The sequence below is a fragment of the Hyla sarda genome, chromosome 3 (assembly GCF_029499605.1).
Source record: "Hyla sarda isolate aHylSar1 chromosome 3, aHylSar1.hap1, whole genome shotgun sequence".
Classification (NCBI taxonomy): Eukaryota; Metazoa; Chordata; class Amphibia; order Anura; family Hylidae; genus Hyla; species Hyla sarda.
In genome coordinates, this window is record NC_079191.1 from 424,301,492 (window position 1) to 424,315,177 (window position 13,686).

The following is a 13,686-nucleotide window of genomic DNA, read 5'->3' on the forward strand; positions in this document are numbered from 1 at the left end:
CATACAGAACATGTTATATATATATATATATATATATATATATATATGTGAGTGTTATATCTGGGGGTCTTAGTGATTACATACAGAACATGTTATATATATATATACTGTATATGTGAGTGTTATATCTGGGGGTCTTAGTGATTACATACAGAACATGTTATATATATATATATGTGAGTGTTATATCTGGGGGTCTTAGTGATTACATACAGAACATGTTATATATATATATATATATATATATACAGTATTATACCTAGGTTCTCAGTGATTCCATACACAACATGCTAGGTATATACATATATGTGAGTGTTGTGTCCAGTGTAGGGGGTTGTTGGGCTGAGTGGTTACAGTCAGTACATGTTACTTCTATTTTGGCTCTTAGCTTCAGCCTATAACATAGCTCTGTCCTTTCTGACCACAGATCTGACCTCCCTAATCAGCTCAGGCCGCCAATCAGGGGTCCATGCCCCCCACATGCAGTCCACAGCCGGGCAGTTCTTCGCCTCCCTAGAGCCCCTTACAGAGACCTCCTCAATCCTGGGGCAGCTAAATGCAAACCAGAGGGGCTCAGTGCAGCAGCAGTTCCAGGACACCTTCCCAGGTACTACTCTCCCTATTATCATTAGTAAGAAATCTACTAAATCATTAACCCATTTATTGCTTCTCTTAGGCCCTCCACATTGCCCTAGGCAAGGCTCTGTTACCATGTGTTACATTGTATCCACAAGTAACTGACAGAGCCAATCAAATCTGACTTATTAAATATTTGTATCAACTATTAATTAACCCTTTAACCACTGTATATCCCTGATTCCTCCCCAAACCTGTATCACCATAGTTATTTTAGTTTTACTAAGAACATTAAGTATTTTAGAACACTTTGAGGCCCTATTTCTTACACATTCTGTCCCAGATTATAATGTAACTTCTTTTTTGTTTTAATATAAATATGATTATAGAATTATATATTAAGTAACTATTTAATATTTTTATTGTGTCGTATTAAATTATTGCTTTAAAAAAAATATATATAAATATGATAACATCATTATATATTAAGTGACTATTTAATATTCTTATTGTGTTAAATTATAGCTTTATTTTTAAATATGAATATGATTATATCATTATCTATTAAGTAGCTTTTTTTTATATATAAATATGATTTCATCATTTTATATTAAGTGACTATTTAATATTCTAATTGTGTTATATTATAGCTTTTTTTTAAATATGAATATGATTATATCGTTATCTATTAAGTAAATGTTCAATATTTTTATTGTTATAATATATTATAGCTTTTTTTTTAAAATATAAATCTGATTATATATTAAATAAATATTTAATATTTTTATTGTGTTACATTATATTACAGCTTTTTTTAAAATATAAATCTGATTATATATTAAATAAATATTTCATATTTTTATTGTGTTACATTTTATTATAGCTTTTTTTTAAATATAAATCTGATTACGGTATATATTAAATAAATATTTAACATTTGTATTGTGTTACATTATATTATAGTATTTTTTAACATAAATAGGATTATATATTAAGTCAATATTTAATATTTAATTGTGTTACATTATATTATAGCTTTTTTTTTAAATATAAATATGATTATATAATTATATATTAAGTTCATATTTTATATTTTTTTGTGTTATTTTACAATATAACCTTTTTTTATATAAATAGAATAAATTATATATTAAGGGAATATTTTATATTATTGTTCTGCTATATTATAGCTTTAAAAAAAAAATATGATCAATTTAATTTTATAATTTTATATAATTATATGTTAAGTAAATATTTAATATTTTTTCTGTGCTATAATATTTTATAACTTTTTTTTAAATCTAAGTATAATTAGTTATATATTAAGTTATATATTTTATATTGTTTGTCTTATATTATAACTTTTATAAATATATATATATATATATATATATATATATATATATATATGATTCATTATATAGTAAGGGAATATTTTATATTTTTGTTGTTTCACTATGTTGTTTATATATTTTCCTACAATATTTTGTATTGCATTTTACGTTACATTATTCTTTTGTTGCCAGTTGTTGCAAAACTACAACTCACATCATTCCCTGACAGCCTTCGGCTGTCAGGGAATGATGTGAGTTGTAGTTTTGCAACAACTGGTGATCCTCATGTTGGAAAACACTAATATACATCATATTCCATTGGATTATATTATTAGATTATTTTTTTTTTTAGTGTGTCTGTGCATTATATTGTATTTTATGATTGTTTTACACTGTATATATCATATAATGTTTATAAATAACACTGTGTTGGTCCTATACAAATGCTTACTGGCTATACTGGCCTACAGAGGCTGAATTTGGTTGTGTCCTCCCCTCAGGCCCCTATGCAGTGCTCACCAAGGACACCATGCCCCAGACCTACAAGAGGAAAAGGTCCTGGTCCAGAGCCGTGTTCTCCAATCTGCAGAGAAAAGGGCTGGAGAAGAGGTTTGAGGTGCAGAAGTATGTCACCAAGCCTGACAGGAAGCAGCTGGCGGCCATGCTGGGCCTCACCGATGCCCAGGTAAGAAGACGGCACTGGGTGGTATACACAGGCGATACCAATATTACAATGCTAAATAAATGAGATTTGCAGATAATGTGACATGAAGAGATGAGGAAGCTGTCATCATCTATCTCATATGTATCTATCTATTTATCTCATATCTATCTATATATCTATCATCTATCTATCTATATATCTATCTAGTAGAGGAGGGAAGCAGCACTCCTGCGATAAAGGTGAACGGGTGCCTGACTCACTTTGGAGTAAATAAAGACATCACTTTATTTCACCAGCTTGGAGTGCCACTGCTTCTACTTGACTACTATCTATCTATCTATCTATCTATCTATCTCATATCTATCTATCTATCTCTCTCATATCTATCTCATATCTATCTATCTATCTATCTATCTCATATCTATCTATCTATCTCTCTCATATCTATCTCATATCTATCTATCATCTATCTATCATCTATCTATATCTATCTATCTATCTATCTAGCAACAGGAGAATACAGCAGCACACTGCTAGCACAAAGATATAGATGAAACATGAGTATATAGATACAACATGGGTATATAGATAGAACATGAAAAGCTACAGCTGTAATGCAATAAATGAAGATATGAAACTATGAAAATATGAGGTACTTGGCTTGCAAATTTGGCGCCAAATAGCGTGGACCGTCCCACCACGGTAAGGTGACCTCATTCTGGTCCGTCCCAGAATGAGGTCACCTTACCGTGGTGGGACGGTCCACGCTATTTGGCGCCAAATTTGCAAGCTAAGTACCTCATATTTTCATAGTTTCATATCTTCATTTATTGCATTACAGCTGTATAGCTTTTCATGTTCTATCTATATACCCATGTTTTATCTATATACTCATGTTTCATCTATATCTTTGTGCTAGCAGTGTGCTGCTGTATTCTCCTGTTGCTGTATATTTAGCCCAGCAGCCTGCACCTGTAAGACAGGTTTTTACAATAGTTTGGATCAATAGTGCTGGCCAACTTATTCTTTGGTTATCTATCTATCTATCTATCTATCTATCTATGTCATATCTATCTATCTATTTATCTAATATCTATCTATCTCATATCTATCTATCTATCTATCTATCTATCTCATATCTATCTCATATCTATCTATCTATCTATCTATCTATCTATCTCATATCTATTTATCTGTCTATCTATATAGTAGAAAAAAACCACAGCACACAGAAAGGTGTCTTCAGTGCAAAAAGGTGCTATTTATTCCATCTTTAGCAAGATATACAAAAAGTGCAAGGTTTCGGTAGTCACACACCACCATCTCCAGGCCTTCAGGTGTGAGACTAACGAAATGTAAGATGGAATAAATAGCACCTCTTTACACTGAAGACACCTTTCTGTGTGCTGTGTTTTTTCTACTATATTGAAATATTGATTTCCTATCTATCTATCTCATATCTATCTATCTATTTCCTATCTATCCTATCTATCTGTCTATATATTTCCTATCTATCCTATCTATCTATCTATCTATCTCCTATCTATCTATCTATCTATCTATCTATCTATCTATCTCCTATCTATCTCATATCTATCTATCTATCTATCTATCTCATATCTATCTATCTATCTATCTATCTATCTATCTCATATCTATCTATCTATCTATCTCATATCTATCTATCTCATATCTATCTCATATCTATCTATCTATCTATCTATCTATCTACAGCACAGGAAAAGGTAGAGCAGCACGTCCCACAATAATATGGTAGCGGTGCAAGCAGCGAGTGGAGACCCGGTCAAGGCAATTCAGACATCTAGGAAGGATGCCGCAGCACACGGAAGATTCAAAAGTGTAAACAGTGGTTTATACCATGATAATACAAGTTAGCAACGTTTCTGCTTCCAATGCAGCCTTTGTCAAGCAGTTTTGTGCTTGACAAAGGCTGCATTGGCAGCAGAAACGTTGCTAACTTGTATTATCATGGAATAAACCACTGTTTACACTTTTGAATCTTCTGTGTGCTGCGGCATCCTTCCTAGATATCTATCTATCTATCTATCTAAAAAGTCCTAACAAGCAGCACATCCACCCAGGTAAAATACGTATATGGTGCACGCCGTCATCGGGTTCCTGGTCAAGGAATCCAGCATCAATCCATAGAAAGGACCACAGCACATGTAAAGTTGAAATAAAGTGCTGTTTTTTTTATTGCTGCATCCTTACAACATGAAGTGCGAAGCAACAATAAAAACACTGCACTTTATTTGAACTTTACATGTGCTGTGGTCCTATCTATCTATCTCATATCTATCTATCTATCTCATATCTATCTATCTATCTATCTCATATCCATCTATCTCATATCTATCTATCTATCTATCTATCTATCTAGCAACAGGAGAATACAGCAGCACACTGCTAGCACAAAGATATAGATAAAACATGAGTATATAGATACAACATGAGAAGCTATTCAGCTATGGTGCAGTAATGAAATAGTGAGATACTTAGCTTGCAATTTGGCGGCCAAATAGCTTGGACCGTCCCACCACGGTAAGGTGACCTCATTGGGACGGACCCTACACTGTGAATATGCCTCTGTGTGAATAGATCAGCAGGCATTGCAGGATCTGGAACATCCAAATCACCTTATATACACCTGATAGAGGTGGGTGGGGTGCAAGAACCAACATGGAGGTAGCCACTCCCCCGTATGTGTAATACAACCAAAGAATAAGTTGGCCAGCACTATTGATTCCAAACTATTATATGGACCTGTAAGCCAGGTCCGTATAATAGTTTGGAATCAATAGTGCTGGCCAACTTATTCTTTGTTTGTATCTATCTCTCTATCTATCTATCTATCTCATATTTATCTATCTCATATCTATCTCCTATCTATCTATCTATCTCATATCTATCTATCTCATGTCTATCCATCTATCTATCTCATATCTATCTATCTATCTATCTATCTCATATATAGACAGTCATGTGCCTGTGGTGATGATCTGACTATTGGGTAAATAATAATAAGATACAGTTACATTTATAGGGAAATGGAACAATTTGGGGGTTTGTATTGTGCCTGTGATGAGGCGACTGTTACATGGAAATAGAATCTCCTCTGTATCATCTCTTGTGAAATCCTCTATTGAGGGGAAGTGAAATTAGTTTTTGTTCTTTGTAAACAGATTGATGAGATGTGAGGATGAATGAAGGAGGGATGAGCACATCTTCTGCACTTGTGGTCGCAGTGAAGCAACTTGATTTAGGCACAAAACGAATTGAAAGTCTCCGGTTATCTTATTATGTTGCTCAATGTGATGGGAAATCATAATACAGGGAGCAAAAAGGGGAACCGATCACCTACCCCATCCCCCAGAATAGAAAAACCTGGACTTCTGCTTTTATTTCTCTTCTTTTCAACTCAGACTCACCCTGTAAGGTGACCCGAACTGTACTGCAAGGATTTATAAGATAAGAAGGGTTAATAGTATTCCTGTAGGAGTGCAAGAGGTGACCCCATTCTTGTAGGCGTTATATCATTAATATGTGACCCCCTTCTTGTAAATACCATATCATTAATAGGTGACCCCATTCTTGTAAACATGATATCATTAATAGGTGACCCCATTTTTGTAATCATGATATCATTAATAGGTGACCCCATTCTTGTAGGTGTGATTTCATTTATAGGTGACCCCATTCTTGTAAATACAATTTCATTAATAGGTGACCCCATTCTTGTAGGTGTGATATCATTAATAGGTGACCCCATTCTTGTAGGTGTGATTTCATTAATAGGTGACCCCATTCTTGTAAATACAATATCATTAATGGGTGACCCCATTCTTGTAAACATGATATCATTAATAGGTGACCCCATTTTTGTAAACATGATATCATTAATAGGTGACCCCATTCTTGTAAATACAATTTCATTAATGGGTGACCCCATTCTTGTAGGTGTGATATCATTAATAGGTGACCCCATTCTTGTAAATACAATATCATTAACAGGTGACCCCATTCTTGTAGGTGTGATTTCATTAATAGGTAACCCCATGCTTGTAAACATGATATCATTAATAGGTGACCCCCATTCTTGTAAATACAGTATCATTAATGGGTGACCCCATTTTTCTTGGTGTGATATCATTAATAGGTGACCCCACTCTTGTAAACACAATATTATTAATGGGTGACCCCATTCTTGTAGGTCTGATTTCATTAATAGGTGACCCCATTCTTGTAAACATGATATCATTAATGGGTGACCCTATTCTTGTAAATACAATATCATTAATTGGTGACCCCATTCTTCTAGGTGTGATATCATTAATATGTGACACCATTCTTGTAAACATGATATAATTAATGAGTGACCCCATTCTTGTAGGTGTGATTTCAGTAATAGGTAACCCCATGCTTGTAAACATGATATCATTAATAGGTGACCCCCATTCTTGTAAATACAATATCATTAATGGGTGACCCCATTCTTGTAAACATTATATCATTAATAGGTGACCACACTCTTGTAATCACAATATTATTAATGGGTGACCCCATTCTTGTAGGTGTGATTTCATTAATAGGTGACCCCATTCTTGTAAACATGATATCATTAATGGGTGACCCCATTCTTGTAAACATTATATCATTAATAGGTGACCACACTCTTGTAATCACAATATTATTAATGGGTGACCCCATTCTTGTAGGTCTGATTTCATTAATAGGTGACCCCATTCTTGTAAACATGATATCATTAATGGGTGACCCCATTCTTGTAGGCGTGATTTCAGTAATAGGTAACCCCATACTTGTAAACATGATATCATTAATAGGTGACCCCCATTCTTGTAAATACAATATCATTAATGGGTGACCCCATTTTTCTAGGTGTGATATCATTAATAGGTGACCCCACTCTTGTAAACACAATATTATTAATGGGTGACCCCATTCTTGTAGGTCTGACTTCATTAATAGGTGACCCCATTCTTGTAAACATGATATCATTAGTGGGTGACCCTATTCTTGTAAATACAATATCATTAATAGGTGACCCCATTCTTGTAAACATGATATCATTAATAGGTGACCACACTCTTGTAATCACAATATTATTAATGGGTGACCCCATTCTTGTAGGTCTGATTTCATTAATAGGTGACCCCATTCTTGTAAACATGATATCATTAATGGGTGACCCCATTCTTGTAGGTGTGATTTCATTAGTAGGTGACCCCATTCTTGTAAACATGATTTCATTAATAGGTGACCCCATTCTTGTAAACATGATATCATTAACAGGTGACCCCATTCTTGTAAACATGATATCATTAATAGGTGACCCCATTCTTGTAGGTGTGAAATCATTAATAGGTGACCCCATTCTTGTAAATGCAATATCATTAACAGGTGACCCCATTCTTGTATACATGATATCATTAATAGGTGACCCCATTCTTGTAAACATGATATCATTAATAGGACCCCCCCTTCTTGTAAATACAATATCATTAACAGGTGACCCCATTCTTCTAGGTGTGACATAATTAACGGGTGAGCCCATTCCTGCAGTGCTGAAATACAGACGATCCCTATTCGTGTAGCAGCGCACTGTTCCCTCCACAAATAAGGGATGACCCTATTAATGCATCACCTTTGAGGAGTGTTTCCCAACCAGGGTGCCTCCAGCTGTTGCAAAACTGCAACTCCCAGCATGCCCGGACAGCCGAGGCACCTTGGTTAGAGAACACTGCCTTAGAGGGACCCTACTTTAAATTTAAAGGGACTGTCCACTTTCGTCAGTCATACATCACCATTGTATTTAATCACATAGGAACCTCCATTCCTAAGAAAAATATCATGATCTGTGTTGTTCAATTTCCCCTACAGGGGTAACCCCTTTATAGAAGGTGCCCAAACTTGTAACACCACCAGGCCCTACTCCTGCACCATTATAAGAAGGGATCTTATCATGAGGGGCACCTCCATTACTCCAGGACCTTCTCAGGTCAGGTCACTGTGGGCCCTTCCCATGTATACACAATATTTACAGGGCTGCTGCGATCACATTCTCCTGGGGACAATATTGACCTATAATGGCCCCAGTTACGTTGAGTTTATCTTCCTTGGGCAACGATTGCGGCCTGGAGATCTTTATCAGACAATGAGCCTCGCTAGGCTGCCAGCATTGTGCTGTGTGTTTCATCTCCGTGCCAGGGACTGCTAAATGGAAGGCACCTGCTGCCTGCATCGGGGGTCATGCCAAAGCTGGAAAAAGAGCATGCTGGGAGTTGTAGTTGTTGTTTTCAAATCTTTTGTTGTTGTCAAATCTGGTATACTTTATAGTTGTTATCTGGTATACTTTATAGTTTTATTTTAGTTTTTTTTGTTTTTGCTATACTTTATAGTTGTTATCTGGTATACTTTATAGTTTTATTTTAGATTTTTTTTGTTTTTGCTATACTTTATAGTTGTTATCTGGTATACTTTATAGTTGTTATCTGGTATACTTTGTGGTTGTTGTTATTAAATTGAGTATACTTGGTTGTTGTTGTTTTCAAATCTGGTATACTTTATAGTTGTTATCTGGTATACTTTATAGTTGTTATCTGGTATACTTTATAGTTTTATTTTAGTTTTTTTTTGTTTTATCTTTTGCTATACTTTATAGTTGTTATCTGGTATACTTTATAGTTTTATTTTAGTTTTTTTTGTTTTATCTTTTGCTATACTTTATAGTTGTTATCTGGTATACTTTATAGTTTTATTTTATTATTTTTTTGTTTTTGCTATACTTTATAGTTGTTATCTGGTATACTTTGTGGTTGTTGTTATTAAATCAAGTATACTTGGTTGTAGTTGTTTTCAAACCTGGTATACCTTGTAGTTGTGGTTTTGAAAACGAGTTTACTGCTAGTTGTTGTATTAAAAACTAGTATACTGTGTAGTTGTTGTTTACAAAGCTTTTCATACTTTGTAGTTGTTGTTTTCAAAACTTGTATACTTTGTAGTAACTTTCACATCTCGTATACTTTATAGTTATTGTTTTTAAGACTAGTATACTTTGTAGTTGTACTTTGTAGTTGTTGTTTTCAAATATGGTATACTGTGTAGTTATTGGCCCTCATTTACTTAGAAAATCGGGTTGTAAGTCTATCTTGCTATCTTACCCGACTGCTTTTTTCCCTGGTATTTATTATTATTATGTCGCATCCTGTTTGTCGCACGTGGGTTTTGTTGGTTTTGGTTTCCAACTCCTCTGAGTTTTCGGGAAAAAATCCACAACAATTCAACAAATTGGGGTTGGAAACCTTTGTAAATACGTGGGAAAGCTCAGAAATGTCGGGTTACGCTCCTTTTTCGGGTTTGGGAGAATCCACATCGGGTCCGTCGGGAAAAAATGTTGCATCCTGTCGCAGACTGGCGCACGATGTCTGCGACATGTTGCAGACAAAGATGCGCCAAAAAAAACAGACAAAACAAGTCGGATTTAGAATAGTAAATGAGGGCCAATGTTTTCAATTTTTTTTGGTATACTTGATAGTTGTTATCTGGTATACTTTGTGGTTGTTGTTATTAAATCGAGTATACTTGGTTGTTGTTGTTTTCAAATATGGTATACCTTGTAGTTGTTTTAAAACCTGGTATACTTTTTAGTTGTTGTTTTGAAAACTAGTTTACTGTGTAGTTGTTTACAAAGCTTTTTATACTTTGTAGTTGTTGTTTCCAAAACTTGTATACTTTGTAGTAATTTTCACTTCTGGTCTACTTTATAGTTATTGTTTTTAATACTGGTATACTTTGTAGTTGTTGTTTTCAAATCTGGTATACTTTGTAGTTCTTGTTATTAAATCGGGAATACTTGTTTGTTGTTGTTTTCAAATCTGGTATACTTTGTAGTTGTTGTTTACAAAACGTGTATACTTTGTGGGTTTTTGTTTTTAAAGCTGAATATTTAGTATACTATGTAGTTGCTTTCGAATCTGGTATACTTTTTAGGGGTTGTCACTTTGTAGTTGTTTTCAAGTCTGGTATCCTATTTAGTTGTTGTTTTTAAAACTAGTTTACTAGTAGTTTTATTCAAAACTAGTATACCTTGTAGTTGTTGTTTTCAAAACTTGTATACTTTGTAGCTGTTTTTAAATCTGGTATACTCTTTAGCTGTTGTATTTAAAACTAGTATATTTTATATATGGCATGCTTTGAAGTTGCTTTCTATTCTGGCATATTTTGTAGTTCTTTTCCCACAACTTGCATACTTGTAGTTGTTGTTTTCAAATCTTTTGTTGTTGTCAAATCTGGTATACTTTAGAGTTGTTATCAAAACCGGTATACTTTGAGTTTGTTTTAAAATCTGGTATTCTTTGTAGTTTTTATTAAATTGGGTATACTTGGTTGCTGTTTTTACATCTGGTATACTTTGTAGTTGTTTATAAAACGTGTACACTTTGTGGGTTTTTGTTTTTAAAGCTGGTATAATTTTTAGTTGTTGTTTTCAAATTTAGTATACTATGTAGTTGCTTTAGAATCTGGAATACTTTTTAGTGGTTGTTGTTTTCATACCTGGTACACTTTGTAGTTGTTTTCAAGTCTGGTATCCTAATTTAGTTGTTGTTTTCAAATTTGGTATACAGTACTTAGTTGTTGCTTTTAAAACATGTTGACTGGTAGTTGTATTCAAAACGTATATACTTTGTTGCTGTTTTCACATCTGTATACTTTGTAGTTGTTTTTAAATCTGGTATTCTTTTTAGTTGTTGTATTCAAAACTAGTATATTTTTAGTTGTTGTTTTCAAATCTGGTATACTTTGAAGTTGCTTTCTACTCTGGCATACTTTGTAGTTCTTTTCCCAAAACTTGTATACTTGTAGTTGTTGTTTTCAAATCTTTTGCTGTTGTCAAATCCATTGGTAGTTGTTGTTTATAAAATGTGTATACTTTGTGAGTTTTTGTTTTTAAAGCTGGTAACATTTTTAGTTGCTGTTTTCAAATTTAGTATACTATGTAGTTGCTTTAGAATCCGGAATACTTTTTTTTTTAGTAGTTGTTGTTTTCAAACCTGGTACACTTTGTAGTTGTTTTCAAGTCTTTTATCCTATTTAGTTGTGGTTTTCAAATTTGGTATACTTTCTATTCTGGCATACTTTGTAGTTATTCTTTTCCAAAACTTGTATACTTGGAGTTGTTGTTTTCAAATGTTGTATACTATGTAGTTGTTTTTAAATCTGGTACACTTTGTAGTTGTTTTTTAAATCTGGTATACTTGAACTTTACAGGTCTAAAGTAAGTAAGACAGATAAAGGCACTAGCAGATCTTTGGTTGCCTTTATAATAACTGCATATTCTTTGTTACTTGTGTCCTCAGGTGAAGGTCTGGTTCCAGAACAGACGCATGAAATGGAGACATTCGAAAGAGGCGCAAGCGCAAAAGGATAAAGAGAAGGAAGACAGCGAGAAGTGTGACGCCCCCTGTAGTGGAGAAGTGGACATAGACAGGAGCAATAGTCCCTACAGGTCTGAAGGGGACAGTGACTCCAGTGACTCTGACCTGCTGGACATGATGCCCAGCGACAGTGAAAGGACTGAGGGTGGAAGCTCTGAGCCCCAGCAGACCAGTGTGATCAGATCCTCCTCTACCACCGACCTCTCCACCACACAGCAGGCTGCCCCCTGCCCACCAGAGACCACCGACCCACAGAGCCCCCCTCTGCATTAATCTATACAGAAGGAAAAGGATGGGACATTGAGTGACAGACTGGTCTTCGGAATGATGGTCATTCTCCCCCCCCCCCGAAGGGGACACACTGTGAAGATGTTATGGGCTGGATCATCAGTGACCATCAATGGGGGGGGGGGGGGGGGGGGGGGCAGTTTAGTGGTCGTATGGACACCAGGTCAGGCTGCACCTATCCCTGCCAGCGCACCCAATGGTGATTGCACTTACTTTGGACTGGAAACCAATCCAATAAGTTGTCTATAAGTAAATGAACCCCCTATGGCAATGGGAAGTGCACAGGTTGACTAGGGAGGGGTCTCGAGCCCCTGCTCTTTTGATGTTACTCCTTAAAGTGCCCTGCGCGGTCTGGCATTATTATGTGGACATTCAGATCAATAATTATGGGAAGTGCCCTTTTTTTTTTTTTCTTCAGTACAGCCCCTGCCCCCCCAAAATGTCTGAGTACTGAAATTTAGGAATATGGATTGACATATCAGCCCCCATTTGATGCATGACATTCATTAAAGTCCCTCAATATGGTACTTAAAGCAGAGGACCCTAAACTGTGGCTCCCAAGCTGTTGCAAAACTACAACTCCCATCATGCCCTGACAGCCTGCGGCTGTCAGGGCATGATGGGAGTTGTAGTTTTGCATCGGCTGTGGCAGCACTGTCAATGAAGGGTCCTGGAATGTAAGGGATGAACATTGGTGCAGCCATAGGACCCCCCTCTTCTTTTTATATATATATGTGGGTACAATGGGCTGATGCCCCCCCCTCCTGTCAGAAGCCTCCTACAAAAATGTGAAGCCGCTCCTGCCCGTGTAATGCCCATATGCCATCATCATCACCAGCCTGCGCCATGCACTGAAAATACTGTAAATAAAAAGGTTTATTATGGTTTTCGATCAAGTGAATTCCTTTATTGAAGAAATTGAAAAACAAAACACAAACAACTAAAATTGAACTTTGTTCTAGACACGTTTTATTTTTTAGAACGATACAATGTTAGAGGTTATTGGTTTCTATATATAGTAGTTTTGAGGTTGAAATTGAATTGATAGATAAAATGTAACTATGACATAGATAATAGAGATTGATGGATGGAGGAAAAGGTAATTATAAGATTAATAGAGAAATGGTAGATAGATAAATACATGTTAGAAAGATCTGAGATTGATAGATATGAGATAGATAGATATGAGATAGATAGATAGATATAAGATAGATAGATAGATAGATAGATAGATATGAGATAGATAGATAGATATGAGATAGATAGATAGATAGATAGATAGATATGAGATAGATATGAGATAGATAGATAGATATGAGATAGATATGAGATAGATAGATAGATAGATAGA

At 35.0% G+C, this 13,686-nt stretch overlaps 1 protein-coding gene across 3 annotated transcripts in view; it reads left to right on the plus strand.

The window, feature by feature from the left end:
- The window catches only part of HLX (H2.0 like homeobox), a 21,315-nt gene extending 8,884 nt beyond the window's left edge, over nt 1-12,431 (plus strand). The window contains exons 2-4 of one of the 3 annotated variants that reach the window (XM_056563417.1): nt 428-607; nt 2,381-2,595; nt 11,970-12,431. In XM_056563417.1, the coding sequence (XP_056419392.1) occupies nt 428-607; nt 2,381-2,595; nt 11,970-12,320 (746 nt within the window). In that variant the 3' untranslated portion in view covers nt 12,321-12,431. The remainder of the gene's footprint in view (nt 1-427; nt 608-2,380; nt 2,596-11,969) is intronic. The other 2 variants (XM_056563418.1, XM_056563419.1) reach the window with 2 other exon arrangements.
- The last annotated feature ends 1,255 nt before the right edge of the window (nt 12,432-13,686 follow it).